This window comes from Blennius ocellaris, assembly GCF_963422515.1.
Source record: "Blennius ocellaris genome assembly, chromosome: 10".
Lineage (NCBI taxonomy): Eukaryota > Metazoa > Chordata > Actinopteri > Blenniiformes > Blenniidae > Blennius > Blennius ocellaris.
In genome coordinates, this window is record NC_137659.1 from 15,432,476 (window position 1) to 15,451,869 (window position 19,394).

General features: G+C 41.8%; 3 protein-coding genes across 5 annotated transcripts; 2 read left to right on the forward strand and 1 right to left on the reverse strand.

Moving 5' to 3' along the window:
- Positions 1-338: 338 nt before the first annotated feature.
- On the forward strand, positions 339-6,800 carry casp8 (caspase 8, apoptosis-related cysteine peptidase). Of its 3 annotated transcripts, none has more exons than XM_080504148.1 (12): positions 339-453; positions 2,496-2,636; positions 2,751-2,926; positions 3,048-3,225; positions 3,308-3,434; positions 3,529-3,575; positions 3,671-3,734; positions 3,843-3,907; positions 4,010-4,121; positions 4,440-4,567; positions 4,880-5,271; positions 5,563-6,800. In XM_080504148.1, exons 2-12 carry the CDS (start codon positions 2,526-2,528, stop codon positions 5,717-5,719), a joined length of 1,557 nt encoding a protein of 518 aa, XP_080360274.1. In that variant the 5' UTR covers positions 339-453; positions 2,496-2,525; the 3' UTR covers positions 5,720-6,800. The 3 variants fall into 3 exon arrangements, with proteins under 3 accessions (XP_080360274.1, XP_080360275.1, XP_080360276.1); XM_080504149.1 differs by having other exon boundaries at positions 3,674-3,734; XM_080504150.1 differs by having other exon boundaries at positions 3,048-3,153.
- Positions 6,801-7,959: 1,159 nt separating this feature from the next.
- On the forward strand, positions 7,960-17,841 carry LOC308135288 (protein lifeguard 3-like). The gene is made up of 12 exons (XM_080503189.1): positions 7,960-8,237; positions 11,621-11,938; positions 12,070-12,137; positions 13,557-13,621; positions 13,740-13,793; positions 13,884-13,934; positions 14,039-14,078; positions 14,768-14,805; positions 14,893-14,980; positions 15,051-15,146; positions 15,241-15,294; positions 16,193-17,841. The coding sequence occupies exons 2-12, from the start codon at positions 11,626-11,628 to the stop codon at positions 16,340-16,342; spliced, it is 1,017 nt and encodes a 338-aa protein (XP_080359315.1). The 5' UTR covers positions 7,960-8,237; positions 11,621-11,625; the 3' UTR covers positions 16,343-17,841.
- Positions 17,690-19,324, reverse strand: LOC308135289 (uncharacterized protein; the record flags this gene model as incomplete). The annotated part of the gene is made up of 3 exons (XM_080503190.1): positions 17,690-18,147; positions 18,787-19,036; positions 19,282-19,324. The coding sequence occupies 3 exons, from the start codon at positions 19,322-19,324 to the stop codon at positions 17,976-17,978; spliced, it is 465 nt and encodes a 154-aa protein (XP_080359316.1). The 3' UTR covers positions 17,690-17,975.
- Between the last annotated feature and the right edge of the window lie 70 nt (positions 19,325-19,394).

A 19,394-nucleotide genomic window follows, 5' to 3' on the forward strand; every position in this document is an offset into this window, starting at 1 on the left:
AACAACTGATGAGGTCTGAATAAAGTATTTTGAAACTTTTTGGGGGGAATTATTTTTAAGTGCGTCTCCAAAGAAAAAGGACACGCGTCAAATCAGCTGGAGGCGAACGAGGCTTCAAAATAATGTTGAAGAAAAACTAAATAAACGTGATACTCTGTCATAACTTCACAATATCGGGTTGCAACTGAGCTGTGTGGGGTGGTGACTTTGTTTCTGACTTGAAGAAGAAACACGTTGAGAAGATTACATTTCAAAACGTTCGACCTCAAAGACAGCTGGCTTTTATTTTGGTGTCCCTTTACTTCCTCTGAAAGCGAAACTTTATCAGCGTCGAGTCTCGACTGTATGAAACTGAGCTGAAAGATTAACTTCAATGTATTTGGGAAGAAATACTGTGACAACATCGCTGTGAAGTGGAAACATAAAGTTTAAGGGGCGAAAAAGCCAAACGCGGTAAGTTCCAATGTGGTTTTGTTTAAAATTAGTTTACACATCAGCAGACGGACACTGAAACTCGGCGTTTGTTACCGAAACTCGGCTGGACTTTCCGACTCACGTCACTTTATATAATAAAACATTTTCAATCGGTTACTGGGATTATAATGCCAGCGATAAACACGTTCGAGTCAACAGTCAATCTTGGTGTCGTTCAGCTTGAACAAACAAAAACACGTCTCTAAATAAAGTCAAACAAACGTGATGACGTCACACGCGTCCGAGTGAATTCAAAGTTAACAGTCAAATTAAAGTTAATATTGAATATTGGCAGAGTTACCAACACGAATAGAGATATTACCTGAAGTAGCGCATAGATTGGGACTCACTCTATGGGTTAGACATGCCCATAACACTATTTCAACAAAAATATTACAAAAGAGTGGATTTACACTAATAGTTGACAAGCAGCAGTCAAATGTATTCCTGCCACTAATTAAAAATGCTGACACCAGGTGTTTGTTATTGTTATTTGTTTTGTTTGCTTGAGTGTCATTAGTGAGTGATCCTCATCTGTATCTGTGGAATATTCCCCGAACAAAGGAAGCTGGACAGATGGACAGATTGCGAAATGTGGAAATGAATGAAGAAGTTGTCGAAATCGAAATCAAAACTAAGATTTAAAAAAAGATGAACTTAACAACTGATGAAAATAGAGACACCTTAATAAGAATGTATCGATACTAAAATGATATCAAACATGGGAAAAATCAAGACATTTTCATATCTTTATATGGGAAAGGTTTTAGTATACACAAATGTGATATAAAAAAAGTTGTCGTAAGTTTAAATACAATCTAATCTTGATTAAGAATTACAAATACTGTGATAATGGAGAACTGTTAAAATAAGTTGCTGCAATGAGCAAATGCAGATTTTTGTTTGTGTTTACTTTTTTTTTTGGTGAGATTAAACCAGTTGTGATTGTCGTTAGAAATGAAACCAGAAAGGCCACCTGTTGTTTGTTTTAGTCATGTATGCAATTTGTTTATAAGTAGATTGTAGGTTGTTCCATTTTCACAAACTGAAACAGCACAATGATTGGCACAGGACCCTAAAATGAACCCTCGGGTCTGTAGTGGCACAATTTGTCCCTGGTCAGGAGAATGTAAAGCAGACTGCCCCACATCAGCTGTTTAATGTAAACAGAATTGGACAGGGACAATAAAGTAACGTAACCAGACTGCAGAGCCATGACGGGTGCACTTAAATTTGAGTGCTGAGCTCCGTCATAGAGCACTCAGGCTTCTGACCAAATGTGTGTGTGTGTGTAGACACAGAGTGTGTACTCTTGTGTGTAATCATGTGACTATGCATCCATCCATAATGTCAAAACATAAACATGTACTCAGAAGGTAACAACAGTTGTGTGGTGGATGGTTTCCAGGCTCCTGTTAAGAGGCCTGCGGGTGGTCCTTCAAATAAAAAAATAAAAAAGCCATGACCCCCCCCATACTGGGACATGGATAAACCTGATGATGTATATGACATAAGAGAAGGAGGATCCGACAGTATAAATTGAGGGGACAAACGAGGCTGTCGGTTCACTCACTGGGGTGTCCTCACTGGTGTTGGACATCTTTGAATTTTGACCTTTTTTTTTTTTGGACTCTGTGTGCGAGTTCCTCTATTTATGACTGATTGACCTGAAGTCTTCCAGCAGATCAATTTAACATTAAAGGAGACGACTTCTTTCTAAGCCATACACAAAGTGAACAAATGTAAAAACAAAGGCTAATATCAATATAGAACATTAATTCCTACTTTAAGTGTTTAGCAGTTTGAATATAATCTGACTTCAAAAGCTGTCATTAAAAAAAACATTGTCGGCTACATTTATTAGTGGAGCTATAACTAGTCTTTTAATTGCACAATATTACAGGGTTTTTTTGGGTCCTGATGCAACAGTGTGTATATTAATTGACTATTCGTTTACAAAAAAAGTGAATATTTTTCTTTTGGTGGTTTTATTTTATTTCCCTGTGTTTCGCCTCTTCCAGCAGGATTGTGGCGGTGAGCCTGGTCAGGGCATGATGGACAGGTTGCTCCTGTCGCGCATAGATGAAGGTCTGGACTCTTCTGACGTGGCAGCGCTCTGCTTCTTGTGTTGCGACAACGTGAACAGGAAACGCCTGGAAGGGGTCGGCCTCATCCAACACTTTTATACTTTGTCCCCAAAGAGAATGTTGGCCAACATGTGTTTTCTTATTTCACGACGACTGGCGGACTTTTGAGTTATTTGGTTTTCTCTGCAGATCAAAGATGCAAAGAGTCTCTTCCTGAGACTGGAGGAAAAAGGTCTCCTGGAGAACAGCGCCTTCCTGTCACAGTTACTCCGCACGCTCCGGCGGACAGATCTCCTCGACCTCCTGGGGACGGACGGCAGGCAACCAGAGGAAACGGATTCCTGTCCCATCCTGTCAAACTACAGGTGATACTGATCTCCACTGCACGTCAGCAATGTTAGGAAAATACTGTTATGTGTGATTATCAGCATTTCTATTTCCCCTCTCCCTCTTTTTCTTGCTCCACCTGCTTTGTCCCTGTGCCAGGGTGATGCTGTACAGAATCTATGACAACATGACGCAGGAGAACTTTGATAACCTGAAGTTCTTGTTGAGCGACAAGCTGCCCAGAAGACAACTGGAATCGAGCAATGTGAGGACTCGACTTACACACCTCTCTACGTCAGGCAGGATCCACCCTGCAAACGTTATTTGTGGCCTCACAGTGAGATGAACTTGTGTTACAACCAACAGAGGTGACGGAAAAGCTTTTTGAATTCTAAATTGATTGGATGTTTTCGTTCCAGACCGCGCTTGACGTGTTTGTCGAAATGGAAAAATTAGGCTTAATGTCGAAGACGAATGTTGACGAGCTGCTCGAAGTGTTGCAGGATTTGGACCGGGAGCTGGTATTGACGGTGCAGAAGTACAAAGGTATCGCATTTTCTTTAAAAACGTGTACATCTCACATTTTAAATACTAGGCTTCAGTAAAAGGCTTTTTCAAATAAAATGTTTTGTCTTTGCAGACGCCATCCAGCAGTGTGTCCCTCCTCATGTCAGCATGGATAATCAGGTGAGGGTTTGTATGCGCATGAACTAATCGGTCGATTGTTAACCGGTTAAAAGTTGGATTAAAAGGTTGTTGCTTACTTTTTTTTTTTCACGCAGCAGGTCAACAATGACGCCCGTCCACAACGCCCTGTGCTGCTCATATCAGAGACTCAGCCCAGCTGTAAGTGTCCTTTTTGAAATGTCACGTAAATGATAATGTCCTCACTGTTCACACGTCATTAACATTCTCGGCTATGACAAATATATACCTAGTTGTTTTTGTCTTCAGTTACAGGAGGGAGTGTTTACTCTGATGCACAACCAAGCCTACAGTCCCTCTCTCTTTCTGATCAGGTAAACCCTCTGGGAAAAAAAAAACCACCCAATGTTTCACATTAAGATGTTTTATTTGTTTGTCAAAGCATCAAGACTCACGCTTGTCTCGGTGTCCCGCAGGCGGAGTACTATCCTATGGTTCATGAGCCTCGTGGGTTGTGTGTGATCGTCAACAATGAGAAATTTATTGGATATGAGTTGGCGAATCGAAAAGGAAGTCAGGAGGACGAGAGTATGTATTCTCATGTTTGACGCCTCATGCTGATTTATATATGCACAGAACGGTCTGGACTCCTGAGCCAGGTTTTTGTTTTTTTAGTTGTTTAAATGGTCAGGTGAATTACATTGAAGAAGAAGTGAATAAATTATCAAATATTGTGAGAAAATAATCTGGCTTCACGACAGTATGAGCTTGTCATCTTTGGGAATCATGGTGACACCAAGTAGACATGTAGCAATTGCGACATTTCTCACAGCGACGAGGATGCTCTGAGAGGAGATACGCTCATGGATGGCTTCCACTCATCTCTTTTTTTCTCTTTGAACACAGAGGCTCTGAGGGCGTTGTTCACCCGTCTGGGCTTTACAGTCGACGTCCACAACGACTTGACTGGAAAACAAATGCTGCAAGCAATTGAGAACATCAGCAGGAGGGATTTTCTGAATGACGACGCCTTGGTGAGTCTTGTGACAAACATTTAAATCTTTGTTTTTACATGAACAATCGTAGCATTCATAGGTTAGACGTAGTTTCTGGTATTGTGGAGGTACAGTTATTTATTACTGAGGGTGGACAAAAACACAGATCGCTTCTCATGTATAATATACAGTCCCTCCTTGAACCTTGACATGTTTCTCTATCTGTGTTGCCTGTTACTTGAAGTGCAAATTTCTGTGATAAGTTCAAGTAAAAGTAAAAGTATTCAGTTTGAAAATATGTTAAATGAAACTGCGACTAATGATAAAACGCATGCCTGCGTTCGTCTGCAGGTGATTTGTGTGCTTTCCCACGGACAAATGGGCTGCGTCTTCGGCACGGACGAGGAGAAGGTGGCGCTTCGAGACCTGACTTTTCCCTTCACCGGCGATCGAGCGCCCACCCTGGCAGGAAAGCCCAAGCTCTTCTTCATCCAGGCTTGTCAGGGCAGCGGCTACCAGATGGGGGCGCTGCCGTTTCCCCCAAACCCGAAGCAGGAGGAAGCCGAGAGGCAAACCCGCCTGGAGGAAGACGCGGGTCTCGTCCGTGGCGAGACGGTGCCGTCCCACGCCGACTTCCTGCTCGGGATGGCCACGGTGCAGGAGTGCAAGTCGTTCCGACACACGACCACGGGCTCCATCTACATCCAGGAGCTCTGCAGGCAGCTGACGGCATCGGCCGAGAGGTGAGAGACGCCATGAGAGGACACTGGAAAAAGCTTTAGAACCACAGATGACTGATGCTTAATCACAGCTTGGTGATTTTCTACCTAATCAAATTGATTTTATATTATATACACAATTGGAACTGCCATTTGTTATATATTCAGACCATCTCTCTCTGTCTAATCTTTCTGGTTTTCTCACGGACTGTGAATGTGGCATACTGTATCCGTGTTCCTGTGTTTTATTTATGCTCTCAGCCACTTGATACGTGTGATTTAATGTAGACAATTGTTCTGACCCTTTCTGTGCAGAGAGGAGCCGGATGACATCCTCTCCGTCCTGACGCGAGTGAACAGGGAGGTCAGCAGAGGGGATTATTTAAACCGCAAGCAAATGCCAGAGCCCAAATACACGCTAACGAAGAAACTCGTCCTCAAGTGTGTCTCAGCTGACAGAAAGCGGCACTGAATATCAGCTGGAGTTCCTAGTTTACATGTTTCTTTGTTTGTTATGTGTGTTGGAATATGAATTTTGCAGATGTTAAGAAATTGCAACATGAACTATTCAAGTTGGTCTTTTTTGTGATTTTGAGTACGGAGAAAAGCCAAATTTTTTTATGTTGAATTGTCGTTTCTATTGTCTTTTCAAACACCATCCCGCCAGTTTTTAAGCTGGTCGGTAAATCAACAAAGAAAATAGCTTACACTTTACTGCGTTCACTCAAAAAAGATGATTGGATTATCAATTATATTTATTACATCTTCGTTGAAGCATGGACGGGAAATCTACTAAAAGCTGTTTTCTGTTCTGAATGAGGACGGTCCTATATAAACAGTGTTTTAAATGTTGAAGAAGCAGCGTATTACATTAGAAGACGTACCATCTGGCTGTCGTTGGAAGTGCGTCGGCACTAATAAAAATTAAATAAGTGAATGATTTGCAAAATATGTCATAGCATAATGAGCAGGTCGGACATTTTTTGTGACTCCTGCAAGACAAAATAATCTCAGGAGTAAGCACACAGCATTTTGTTATTTCCGTTTACAGTGTTCAATCTTATATTGGTCAGTGGACGCTTTTGAAGTCGTATCAATAAAAGGAACCTACAGACGTGATCACCATGTGCAATTTAATGTAGTTAATGTGTAGTGGCTTTGTCTCACTTTCACAAAGTAACATTGTGAGAGGTACTTCTCACTTCCATCTTGTGTACTTCGTTATACAGCTCAGGGTTGCACAGTGCTGGATCCAGTCAGCAGCAGTGGGTGAAGGCAGGTACACGCCAGTCCCTCACAGGGCAAACAGGCAATATCGCAGTGATCAGTTGAGCCCAAAGTTGTTTCGGGATGTGAGACATCACTGCACTGGAGCGTCAGGAGAATCCCCACACAGTAGAAACCTGGAAATGTGCTGTAAGTGATGGCAAACAATTTGTAATGCTACTAGCCTCATTCTATTTTTCTTTTTAAGGGGGAATATGGAGTGAACAAAACCATTTTTATCTTTGAGTAAATGTTTTTCACTGTAAAGCTGAAATGAATGATGTAATAAATGAGAATGTGAAAATGGTGTGGTCTTTCTTTTGCACAAGTGTTCATGACTCCTGGTAGGAAGGACTTATTAATTGTACCAAGGAGCCATAGAACTTTGGGAAAGTTCTGCTGCGTAAAGTGAAGACTCAAAGCAGCTCCATCTACCAATCTATCCGACTTGCCACTTTATCCAGTTGGTCCAGGCCAATCCCAGCTGGTTATGGACAATGGTGGGTTACATCCTGGTTCACCAGTCCACCACGGGGCAAGCGTACAGAGACAGAGAACCACACACACACACTCATATTCACACCTCGGGGCAGTTTTCAAAGGGAAGCTTTTCTTCAGCATACTATATATTGGTCGGTCGTGGTTAACCTGATATAATCCAATATAATCTTTGAACCCCCATGTGGTTTACAAATCACCTTTGTATTGCATTTTAAATTTCGACGGCGCGTTTGCTCTGCGACATGGATGTTTGTCGGTGGCTCCGCCGTCGGTTGTTATTTTTCTTGTGGGCAAAGAGCTGCTATGCGACTCTCAAAATAACAGATGGTTCTATCGGCTCCATCATTCCAGTCAAAATCTCACATGTACTCTCGCAAGAGGAATTTTTGGAAAAACGTGTCAGAATGAGCTCTATATTTGATTTTTCTTTTTTTTCTTCTTCTTCTTAATAAAGTTTAAGAGTTGATTCAAGTTAGAATGGATACGTGAGAATACCAGGTGACAACTGCTTGAACCTCACATGCTTGTTTTGGGACTGTGTGTGTGGGGGGGGGGGGACTCACACAAGCAAAAGGAAGAACATGCAAACTCCACAGACCACACAATCACATTTCATTAATTATTGAAGAAACACACATGCGTCAACTTAAATGTTCATTACTTTTGCCCCCCCAGCCCCCCCCCGCTCCACCTCACCCATCCTGCAGTTCCGCCACTGCATGTTTAGTCTCTTCAGTTTCAGGATACACGCTGCTGCTGTGAGGATAGAAGAAAACAACAACAACAACAACAACAAGCGTAAATGCGGCTGTGGGGAGAAGCAGGGATGAGATGAGGGAGTAATAATGTTCCGGCGCAGCAGCTTGAGGCGTGTCTGCCTGCTGACATGAGTCAGCGCTGATCGGGCCTGGTTCAGTCGGTGGGTGTGCTGCTGGTGGTGTGACAGATTCCTGCGGACTCCACCCTGTGCTGCATGTTTTGTTTTTTTTTCCAGGAAAGCTCCCTCTCTCTCTCTCTCTCTCTCTCTCTCTCTCTCTCTCTCTCTCCCCCTCTCTCTCTCACACACACCAGTGGAGTTGGGCTGTTAAGCAAGAGACCAGATCGGGGATAAAAAAAAAAAAAAAAGTTCCCCACAACCTGCTCTAACGGGGGTTCGGACAGGGCGAGGATCTTCGCGAACTCCGTGGGAACGGACAGGACTGGGTGGAGGAGCGCGTGAAGCGGTGAGTGGAGCCTCCATGATCCAGGATCTATGATCCATGATCCAGAGGCGTGTTTGTCAGAGCGCAGGCCGCCCGACTCTCACCTGAAAGGGCTTTTTGTTTGATGCTCCTCCATCGGCTTTTCAAAAAAAAAAAAAAAAAGCTCTGCCATGTTGTTTTTTTTACCAGCCCTGGAACAAAAAATACCTTAAAAGGCGAAGAAAGGAAAGAAACGTGTCAGTATTGCACAGTGAATGTGTGTAAATACTATTATAGGATGATAAACCCTCTCGTTGAACTTAACGCTGTGACATATTTTACACTTGAACCAGTGTGTGTTTTTAGGGCAGACATTTTAACTCGTCCAACCAGGAAAAAGCACAACTGTTGACAGCAAACTAGAATGATGGCTTCCTTCCAGTGACAGAAGTCCCAGTCTGCTCGCCTGTAAACACTTTTTGTTTCTGGTTTATATTTCTTTCCATAGGTATCGATGGGTTGTGGGCACGTGACGTGCCAGTCTCATGTGGTTCATTCATTCAGTTGTCAGAGAGCCTACAGACTGGGAAAGTCAGGATAAACTTGTAGGTTTAATATCTTCCTTATTTTCATGTGAGAGGAACAAATCGTATCAGAAAACTGGGGGACAAAAATAATTCTGTTTTGTTTTTGTCTCTCTCGCGACACGGAACTATTTAAAATACTAACTATATACTATATAACTTTAAAAAGTGTCTTAAGGCTGGCCTTTTTCCGACCATTTTGAATACGTTTTTAAATGGAGAGATGATATCTAGATCGTTTATAGGTCTGGATATTGCTATCAAGAAAGAATCAAATAAAAAAAATTTTTACTCCCTTAATTCTTTCTAGTGACAATATGTATTTTAGATCTCAGACAGACATTACACAACAGCAATGCTGTTTCAAAGTGTGACTTGTTCTCCTTTTTAATAATGCCTGTAGTTTTGTGGTCAGTCAGCAGTGCACACTGCAAAATGACAGGGTTCAGAAAGAAGAAGCGTAAAAAAACTCATGTCGATGAGGATGAAACCACGTGTGTTATGGTATATTTTCTCAACAGCAGTCTCAGATAATGTCAGGTGAATGAAAACCTGAGACAGGCTGAACATAAAGTACAGAACCTTAGGTTTTTTTTTTTTGTTTTTTTTTTACAGTTTGTTGTCTTGTTTGTCATGATAACAGAATAAATGAACATCTCCTTGCTGTCGGCAGTATAAGAACTGTTGCTGTGTTGAGGCCTGCATGACAGATGGATCACACATTTTAACACAGCAGACTGAATTTTAACTCATAATTCACATTACCTACAAATAGATTGGTCGTAATTAATTTCAGGGGATCAGAGGAAGTAAAGGGCCTGTAAAGTAACTTAAATATATATTTTAAAAACTCGCCATTCATCAGAATTCCTCCGACAGTAAGGCGAGCTGCCAACTAAATGCTTTTTTTCCCCAGAGGTGACTGAAAGCGTGTACAGAAACCATTATTTGTTCACATCGGTCACACAGGTGGAGGTAAACTGTGTTGTAGCCACAGCTGTCCTGTTTCATTCCCATAAATTCCCATGGAAAGTTTCCAACTTGGGGAAAACTCCCAGAATTCTGCAACCCTACATGGAGGTGATAAGCATTTTACAGTGTTATTTCACTTCCTATGTTGCAACACTGACTCAAAACAGCTGTGTGACTTGCAGTCAATGGTGTTGATGAGATAAATACTTATCACAATGACACTGACACTTCTTGAAGCAGTGAAACTTGCTCAATGTGCCTCATGCCGAGCGCTGACCGGCTCCTTCTTGTCCTGTGGCCGCTCCACTGGCTGATCACTTTTTCCACAGATTGTTTTCTGTCCTGTTGCTTGGTGCTTGGGATGTGATGTGATGTCAGCCGGAGGTGGAGCCAGCACTTGAATTCCTTTACTGTGTGTGTGTGTGTGTGTGTGTGTGTGTGTGTGTGTGTGTGTGTGTGTGTGTGTGTGTGTGTGTGTGTGTGTGTGTGTGTGTGTGTGTGTGTGTGTGTGTGTGTGTGTGTGTGTGTGTGTGTGTGTGTGTGTGTGTGTGTGTGTGTGTATTCCCCTAAAAGTCCCACTGAGAATAGAGTGCTGCACCTTTCAAAATAACTGAGCAAACACCGCCCTCCTTCTCCCCCATGTCACTGAAAAAGTATCACACCTTTCAGAAACACAAGCCCCCCCTGTCAGTACACTGGTGAATCAGGTTGTGGTGTGGTTTGTAATGAAACATTTCCCTCCGACGTCTATGTGCTGGTCCATGACTGAGCCTGTTGGTGGTTTTTAGTGAAGGACAATGCTGAGTGAATCCACATATTCATGTTGACCTGATACAAACTCACATGGATCCAAGCTCAGCTCAGGTCGGAGCATCACCAAGCCAAGAGTGTACAGTGATAGGCACGTGTGCAAACCTCCACCCACACCCACATCGGCATTACACATACTTTTGATATAAGATGGTCCTGAATTTGTTTTGAGGTTGTTGTTTTTTAACAAGAAAGTTCTGAAGAGCAAACTTGTAACATATTGAGAGTTCCATCTTTCTCTATTTCAGGCCTGTTTTATTCACTTCTATATGTAAATATGTTACTGCATGCCAACTATAAGTGGCTGAACTGTTTGTTGACAGAACAATCTTGAGTCTAAAACACGGAAATGTAAAATGTTGTTAAATTGTAACTGCGAAGTGACGACTTTCACAAAGGCCATATGTACATTTTGCCAGTTCTACGGCTGTTTTCGATTTGTGAGAAAACCTTTTGAGCTGCCAAGTGCGCAACTGTTCTGACTTCCTCTGAATTCTGCGGGGTTTTTTCTCCCTCTCTCTCGATATGATACTGAACATCTGCCCATGTTTGAAGTCTCTCAGCTGCAACTGTACATCGTCCCAGTCAGACACGTGAAACTTAAAAGTCACCATTCACTTCAGAATAGATTTTTTTCCTGTTTGGATTTTAAAAATACAAGGTTGTTTGCACATCCATCTGTTGAAAATGGAAAGTTTCAGTATTCCGACAAGAAATTATATAAGCAGTGAGGCCAAATGTTGGTGCGCGCAAGGTGGACGAACAGGTTCAAGTGGTAAACGGAAGAAATGAGCTGAATCTGCATCATTTGGGGACACTTTTAACCAAGAAGTGATTTAAATATTAACACAAGATAACTAAACCATCTCTGTTGAAAAGCCAACACTGGATAAATCAACATTAAAAGCTATAGCAGTTTAAGATCAAATGGATTAATGTCATTTAAATTACAGCTTCAATGTGACTTTCCCCTCTTCTCTCTGTCCTTTATGCTGCCTCATATTGTTCTTTATTTAAAATGTGACACCCAAACTGTATCTTCTCCTTCTCTCCACACAGTTGTCATGTCCAGGTCAGACTACCCCCCAGGGTACGATGACTCCCATGGCGCCATGTATGGGCCTCAGGGGGGCAACTACCCTCAGCCTCCTGCATATGGCTTCCCCTCCTATGGGGATCCACAGCCGGGCCATCCCTCTGCCCCCTACCCCGCCGGTCCAAATGCCCCTCTCTACCCAGGCCAGCCAGGGGGCTACCCTCCTGGCCCTTACCCGGGACAGCCTCAGCCCGGCGGGCATCCAAGGTCAGGCTACCCCGCCCCGCCTCCCATGCCCCCGATCATCCCCCCAACCATACCCTCCGAGGTGCTGAGCTCCGGTAAGAGGCTGACGTCTTTAATAAAAGGAAGTTTGCTTTAAAATCCCCAACCAGATAAAGCGATGCATCTTGTGCGTCTCTTCAGATTAGTTGCTGCTCTTTGTGATCGGATTTCTGTTAAATTGGTGCAGGTGATGATTTCGCAGCAGCTGGCAGCAACTGGGACAGCCTGAGCATCCGACACGCTTTCATCAGAAAGGTAAAGTTCACACTGAACTGGCTCCGGCTCGTTCTTTCTCCTCTATAGAGTTATATTTAAGGACAAGAGTCTGCAAAATGCTTCACTGCTTTTAAAATTGCAGAGGGCTTTTTTAATTTTGATTTTTACAACAATGTGAAGTAAATAATGTAAAATTCTCATATCGACACTGAAGCTGAAGACGACACGTAACTCAAGTGATTAAATTGCATCTAGAATTGCTGAAACCAAATTCCTGTTCCTGTCAAAGAAATGCATGGATGTTCTTAATCAAAATCATAATGTTTTATCTGTATATAGTCCAGCCTGGATATTATTTCACTTTATTTTCATTTTAGCTTAAACATTTTACATTTGCTTCGTTGAATAGAAGTTCAGTTAATTCTACTTTTACCAATATCTTTATCTGTACATACATTAGTATAAATGGTCAATTATTTCAACAACTTGTGAAATGGAAGCCTAATAGTGAGAATGATGAAATGAATAAAATAAATAAATTGCCTATCATGTTAACACTGCTGTACAAAGCTCAGATTTAGTTGTTCTTCTTTATTTAAAGCAGTTTTTAGACAATAATCAGGCATATTTGAAGGCGCCACAACGGTTTGAAGATGAAACGTTATTTTGTCCGTACTGGACTGAAAGCTGCAGTAATCCATTCCTTCAGCTCAGAGTCTGGGTGTCTCCTTTTGTGCTTGTTGCGTCACGTTAGCTGGGCCGACATGGTAATAATTACTCATTATGGAAAATGACTGAATATGGACACTTTCTGACATTTGCTTGTGGCTGGCTAATATTATTTGAAGCTTCATTGGAATACATACGAAATCGAAGTAGGGCTCACCCACATCTGCCAACTGGTCTTTTCATCCTAAGCTTGACTGTTCAAAATAAAGTCCAAACTACAACTCGGTTATTCAGCAAAGTGCAATGAGCAGCGCTGGACGTGTAGTTGAACTCGCACTGGAGGACGCCGAGTGTTTTCCTCACTTTCTGAGTTGACATTTCTTCTGGGAGTCGTCGTGTCCCGACACTGAGTTTGTCTTACTGCCGGCCAGAAAAGACGTCCCATTCGTTCACATGTGAAAATATTATGTGAAGGATTGTTGTTTGTCCGGTTATCTTTCGGCCTTGACTGTATCACACCATCCCAGCAGATTCAGAGTTTGTTAATGACTGGTTTTGTTCTATTGTCCTGATAAGACACAGATGTCCAGACGCTGCTTCAACATCTTTGAACAAAGGCTCTGTATTTTACCGTTTTAAGCCTAAAAGGCCATTGTGGTATAATTATTAGTTTACGATTATGCTCATTAGCGTGTAGTGTACTATTCTTCAAGGGATAAAATGTGTTTTTATGTCTTTTTTGTTTTGCTTGTTGCTATGGTTACAATATCTGTATCTGTGTTTTTCCAGGTTTATTTGATTTTGGCATCCCAGCTCATCGTCACCACAGCCATCGTGGCTGTATTCACATTTGTGTAAGTGTGTGTGTGTGTGTGTGTGTGTGTGTGTGTGTGTGTGTGTGTGTGTGTGTGTGTGTGTGTGTGTGTGTGTGTGTGTGTGTGTGTATTTCAACTGTACCTCTGTTTCTTATAGCCAACCTGTGAGAACATTTGTGCAGAGAAACCAAGCCGTGTACTGGGCATCCTAGTAAGTTGTCGTGTTTTCTAAAAGTGGCACGTTTACAAAGTGCCCCCTGCAGAGTGTTGCGACAGTAATCTCTCCATGTTGCTGTTCCAGTGCAGTGTACATCGTCACTCATCTGGTGCTGGTCTGCTGTAAGGGTCCCCGGTGAGTGCAGCTGCTTCAGTTTCACAAAAAGAAATTTTTTTTTTTTTTTTTTTTTTAGTCTAACTGAGAAGTTTTTTCTTCTTCTTCTTCTTTTTTTAATGTAGGAGGAAGTTTCCATGGAACGTCATTCTGCTGTTCATCTTCGTAAGTTGATAAGGATGTTTATATTCAGGCTAAAGAGGCTGCAGCTTTTCACTGAGGATTTGCAACTACAATTGCTTTGTTTTGGAAATTTAACACGGATCCCATAACAAAGCAGTGAGTCACCACACAGCCAATTGTTTTAGTTTCTATTTTACTTGGGAATAGTCTCGAACAATGAAAGAAGATCACCCAGTTTAAAAATCATTCTCTACTTTTGAACTGCTAAACATTGTAAACACATACATACTGAACACACTGGAGGGATGGCGGGCCACCTTTAAACTTTGATTCTTAATCTTTTGACTTTGATTTTAATATCTTTTTTTTTGTCTATTTACTTTGAGCAGTGTTTTACAGTATGTCTAAAATGAATGTATTTGATATTAAGGATACAAAAAGTATTTGGTAAATGTATCTATCTGCAAATTAATTCTTGGAGACACTGGAGGGACTGGACACATATATATATATTGATAGGACTCTATTAAAAGTTTTTCAAAGAGCACTGATGAATTTTTTAAATATAATTTGTCTCGTATAATAATAATAACTCAATAAATAACAGAGAATTGGAGAAGCCTACCCTTTAAAGATGTTTATGTCAGTTAAAAACAAATACATTTAATGTTTGTTGCCATTAAACAATGTTTCAGGTGTGTTTTTAATACGATTGTGGCTTTGATTTACAGACTCTGGCTTTGTCCTACATGACAGGATCCATATCCAGGTACAGCAAAGACATGAGCCGCTCCTCAGGATATAAACATAAACAGGGTTGCCTCAGTATTCCTTGACACTTGCCGTTTGCTTTCAGTTATTATGACACAAAAGCCGTGTTTCTCGCTCTGGCGATCACTGCCGTTGTCTGCATCGCCGTCACCGTCTTCTGCTTCCAGACAAAGGTAGGTGTCCTGGCGACGGCCAGCTGGCTCGTCGGGCCCACAGCGCATTCATTCACATGTTTGTGTCCAGGTGGATTTCACCAAGTGCCGGGGTTTTTTCTGTGTCCTCGCCATCGTCATGCTTGTGACGGGCATCATTACGACCGTCGTGCTCTCCTTCAAATATGTGAGTTTGAGCTGATTGTGAACGACAAATGAATGTTCTTTGACTGAGTTCCAGGTTTTCAATATTTTGTCCTAATGGCTGCTTGTCATTGCAGATCCCGTGGCTTCACATGCTTTATGCAGCTTTAGGAGCCATAGCCTTCACTTTGGTGAGTGTTTGACTTTGATGCTGATCTGAGAAATTGGAAAATTCAAGTTATGATGATGGCTTTCATCATAACTGCCCTGACACGTCAATCCTGACACACCTCATCTCTTTGAGCTGATTAAATTAAAGCAGTTTTTCTGTTATGCAATTACAAAGAAACCTATTAAACTCTGCTGTGTTGGTGCAAGCTGGACTGATTATAAATGACTAAACATGGAGATGTAAACATATTTGGTCGCTGTCTCTGTATTAAAACACTTTTTTTTATATTATATAATTAAAACATAAACTTTAAGGCATTTTGTGATATGTACAGTAGTGTAATAACTGTAGTAATTTCTAATATATCAAATTGAGTCACATTAAATTGGATTTTCCCGTCACAGAAATCCACTTGCTCCAGCGTTTGGAGGAAAAGGAAACTGAGTTCCAAAAAGAGGCAATGCTGCAACTTTTCTTAATTTTAGGTCGTGTTTACACTTGCAAGACTTGGTCAGGTTAAAACAAGCACGGGTACAATTGAAGTGATAGTTTTCTCCAGCTGAAAACAAAATCCCATCGTGTTTAATGGGCAGGTCTTGTTTCCCCCTTCGAACAAACCAAGGTGCCGTTCAATCGAGCTGTCGGCATGAAGCAACCCTCTTTAGTCCAGACGAGAATCGTAGGACTTCCTGGTGCTGTTTTGTCAGCTTGATACACTTTATAGGCTCTTATAACTCTTTGCTGTTGAAAATCCCACAATAATCCAATATGCTTTATGTTGCTTTTAGTCCAACAGGTAACATATTTTAAGAGTTCTTAAAAAAATCACAACTGTCCAGCATGTTTTTTTTTGTTGATTATCCACTTTAAACATTGAATTAACCCAGGTTTCCAATGCTTATCTTTGTGTCTTGTAGTTTCTGGCGTATCACACCCAGCTGCTGATAGGAAACAGGAAGCACTCCATCAGTCCGGAGGAGTACGTCTTCGCCGCGCTTTCCATTTACACAGACATCATCCAGATCTTCCTCTTCCTGCTCCAAATAATTGGCGGCTCAACAAAATAAAGTCTGCAGGGGTACAACTTGGATCAGCTCATTCCGGAAAAGGAATTGAGCAACAAAACCATTCCAAGCTTTGACAAACCTTTTGCTTCGGTCATTAGAAAATGAGCATTATGTTTATAAAAATCACAACACACTCCAGGGAAAACCTTTTTAAGGGCTGAATTTGACATTTTGTTACCATGTAGGTCAAACATATGCACAAAAATGCACTTTTTCTGATCTCTATAGCTGTCTACTTGTCCTTTTTAAAGGTACAATTTGTAAGTCATTTTTCCCACCACCGTGGGTTGACGAGGCTGTGCTGCGGGTTAGTGGATGGCACTCTTGCCTCGGTTTAAATTCACATTGGGCCTTTCCGTGATCAAAAACATGAGTTTGAAGCTAATTGGTGACTCTAGATTGTGTGAATGTCTTGTTATGGATTAACAACCAGTCCAGGGTGTACCCTCGCCATGGTTTAGCCAGGCTGAGCTCCCGCTCCGCTCAACTCATAGTGTTAAGTCCGTGTGTTCTTTTATTCTGCTCTTGTTGGACCTGAAAGCAGATGAGAACCTTCCGAGACTCCTTTTCCCCTCTCGTTGCAGTATAGTATATATTGAGACGGGATAATTAGAAATGGCTGGTTAACTTCAGAATTGTGGATTTCAGTCGGTTTGGCTGTTTTTGAAAAGGAATCTTACATATTGTACCTTTTTTAATCTTAATGGTAGTTAAATAATATATAGACACTGATTCTGCGGCACCATTTATATTCCTCTTGCTGCATTTCACTTACTTTTTGCATGAAGACATATTTCCTCAAATCAATATGCTTCTGATGTGATCTCTAGTTCAGTAGGAGGTGGTTCACTGAGACATTTTATCCATAATCGCTTCAGTCCGAGTCGATACTGAAGCACAGCTCGGTCCCTTTAACGGAACCCTCAGAGCCTTTATTTTGAGTTCAGGCTCAACTTTGCTAATGACCTTTTAAATCTCTATATTCACGTTTGCCCTTCTTCTTATCACTGCAGTGCCTTCGCCATTACAATGTTTCTCAGAGGACTTTTTTTTTAAACGTTTCAGTACAGGGTTATTATCAATAAGCTCTTAATCATATTGTTACATGCATACTCTGGATAAAGTGCTCAGTTACAGTCACATTTGAGTCAAATGGGGAGTGCCGGCAGGGCAGAATTTTTCACAAAGGTCGATTCAGTCGGTGCCAATGTGTAAAATGACTAACATTTGTGAAGGTCAGTGAGTTGCAGCCAACGTGGCAGTGATGAATCATTGTTGAGATGATCTCTGCGGCCCTCGGCTGGTTCCCTGAACTCTACTGATCATAAAGTCAGACCAAAGCCAAAATTACAAACAAAACTTTAATCAAAAAAAGACAAATTCAGAATGTAATTCACAGGTAGACTGTTGTGTAGATTTATGGGTTGTAAATATATATATATATCAATGCTGAAGAAGAATCTGCATTTTCATATGAAATAAAGATTGTTTTTCCTTTGCGAGTTTGGATGTGATTGAATGCAGTTGTAATGATCAATATGTTTAAATATTCAGATATTTTCTATGAAGTGGACATATGTATTTTAATTAAGTCCTCAAGGTGCAGGGAAATACCCGTTGTCGTCGTCGTCAACTATCGCTCCAGTTTAACATCGTCTGCGCTGTGGCGATAGCGGCTTCCTTCATATTGTCCTTCGTTTGTGTGTCGCATCCTTTGTCTGATCTTCAGCTGCTTCAGTCGGTTTTTGTCCACTTGTCTCTTGGCCAGGAGAAAGCTGATGATACCTGTAGGAAGGCCGATCATCCTTAGCCAGAGAGGGGAAAACAAACAAACAGTTTCCATGGTTAATGGTTTGTTCTACAGTATGAAGGGCGAGATGTTACAGGTGGATTAAGATTTGAGAGCAAGTTACTGTCGCACAAAGAGCAAAGCTTAATGTTTACTCTCCTAAAAGATCTACCAGAATTTCCGGACTATTGAGCTGCACCCAACAAATTAAAACGAACACAAAAAAACATGTTTCACAGACACATTCAGTGTTTTTCTTCTTTGTATTATGTTGCATCCAACGTTGCCTTCCTTTAAGCTTTATTGGCTCTCAGTCTGCTTAAAGACCTGAAATCAGCCCAAAGGTTTCTCTTCTTGCTAATGAAAAGATCGCTGACCTCTGTGTTATTACGTCTGATAAAAAGAACACAATGTCCTGGGAATAATAAGATCACAACAAGAATTGGACCCTCTTGGGGGCTTGATTTGGTTTGAATCATTGCCTTCTGGTTATGCTTACAAGAGTTGTAGAAATAGTTACCATCACGTTTGATATTCCTTAAAATTGTTGACAAAACATGACTTCTTGCTTTGTAATCATCCGCACTTGTGTCTTTATGAGAACTTTGTTTCCTGCCGTGTTTATGTAGAAGTTAGTAAAAAAATGCAGACTGACCAGGCATATCCGACCTTCATCATGGGGTTTTTTGCTTTCCTCCTGGGGATGTATTCTGGTCCCTCCTCCTCCTCCTCCTCCTCCTCCGGCTTCTCCTGCTCCTTCCTCTGGCCTCCTGCGGAGCTCCGGGTCTCCGTCCTCGAGCTCCACACCGGGGCAGCGGAGGACACATGGATCCGCCCCTGGTGACACACTGCCGGGCCGGGACCGCTCCGTGTGAGGAGCCACCGGCCGGAGACGAGGCGCACACCTTTGGAACACATTAACCAGACGTTTCACGTTCACTTTGTCCTCTGCAGAGAAAACAACGCTTAACTTGTGTAAGAAAAGAAAAACTAAAACTCCACCCGCTACTTTATCAGACTTCCACAACCTCATCAGCGCAAATTAATTCGCAACAACCACCGATGAGGCGATGTTGAATCAACCCATTTCTGTATCCTCCCATTTCTGCTTTTTTAACGACAAATGTGAAGGGTTAAAAATGCTGTTTACCTTTCAGTGCTGTCCTGAGAGCTGTCACACAGGGCGCAGCCATGTTGTTTTGAGGAACAGAATTCACGCATGCGCAGTGGCGTTTTGAGTTTACGCCACCCAGTGGATGATGC

Excerpts from the sequence above, each read along its gene's own strand:
- casp8 (XM_080504148.1), top strand. The coding sequence starts at position 2,526 with ATGATGGACAGGTTGCTCCTGTCGCGCATAGATGAAGGTCTGGACTCT. Across the intron at positions 3,908-4,009 it reads CCCTCTCTCTTTCTGATCAG|GCGGAGTACTATCCTATGGT; the intron begins GTAAACCCTCTG and ends GGTGTCCCGCAG. Across the intron at positions 5,272-5,562 it reads CTGACGGCATCGGCCGAGAG|AGAGGAGCCGGATGACATCC; the intron begins GTGAGAGACGCC and ends CTTTCTGTGCAG.
- LOC308135288 (XM_080503189.1), top strand. The coding sequence starts at position 11,626 with ATGTCCAGGTCAGACTACCCCCCAGGGTACGATGACTCCCATGGCGCC. Across the intron at positions 14,981-15,050 it reads TCTTCTGCTTCCAGACAAAG|GTGGATTTCACCAAGTGCCG; the intron begins GTAGGTGTCCTG and ends GTTTGTGTCCAG. Across the intron at positions 15,147-15,240 it reads TCGTGCTCTCCTTCAAATAT|ATCCCGTGGCTTCACATGCT; the intron begins GTGAGTTTGAGC and ends TTGTCATTGCAG.